This window comes from Trypanosoma equiperdum (assembly GCF_001457755.1).
Source record: "Trypanosoma equiperdum strain OVI genome assembly, contig: ctg_1537, whole genome shotgun sequence".
NCBI classification, from domain to species: Eukaryota; Euglenozoa; class Kinetoplastea; order Trypanosomatida; family Trypanosomatidae; genus Trypanosoma; species Trypanosoma equiperdum.
Genome location: NW_027123546.1, coordinates 172 through 902, shown reverse-complemented (window position 1 = coordinate 902; position 731 = coordinate 172). Strand labels below are relative to the sequence as shown.

Here is a 731-nt window from a genome sequence, read left to right as displayed (position 1 = left end):
ATGAGTAAAAAAACATATCTGTGGTTCAAATTCGCAGTTGAAATATTCAAACCTACTAATCCCTATATAATGAAAGCAGATGATGATATATTTATGAGGGTGTCATTGTATCTAAAATATCTGGAGGTGCTTCCGCGAGAGAGATTGAATATGGGCAGGGCAATGGGTCATGTTGACGACATCATTTGGAGGCTAAGATGGCATGTTGTTGGGTATGCGAACACACTTTCAAGAGATGTCGTAAAAGAAATAGTTGGCTTTTCCGCAATTTCCAAGCTATTATCCAGTAGAGTGAGTTTTCGAAACTTTGAGAAATATATTGATTACGCCGCATTGAACGAAGATATTATGCTGGGCGAAGTTATAAGGAATAAGGTGAAAATTGAAGGATTGCTGACGGTGGATATGCAAGATTGTCACTATGTGATGCATGTAAAAAGGTCACTCGACAAATTTGTAAGAGAGAATCCCAACATTATTGTTTTCCACCACATTGCTGAAGGGGAATACATATAGTTAATGAAAATATTTGAGAATACAACGGCAGAACAAATATCTGGCCCAACACAAATAAGAATAACGCGATTCTGGCAGGAGTTCAGCTGCCGGCCGCTGATGGCGGCAGCTGGACAGGCAGCCAGGAAAACGGTACAACCCTAACACGTTGCAGGCTGAGAAACTCAAACGCGGCAAGCTTTCACAACGAAACGGCGCTAGCCATTTGCAATATT

At 40.9% G+C, this 731-nt stretch overlaps 1 pseudogene across 1 annotated transcript in view; it reads left to right on the top strand.

The window, feature by feature from the left end:
• Window positions 1–228, top strand: part of TEOVI_000892900:pseudogene — a 605-nt pseudogene extending 377 nt beyond the window's left edge. The window contains exon 3 of the mRNA in view: window positions 1–228. Coding sequence covers window positions 1–228 — 228 coding nt within the window.
• Window positions 229–731: the final 503 nt, after the last annotated feature.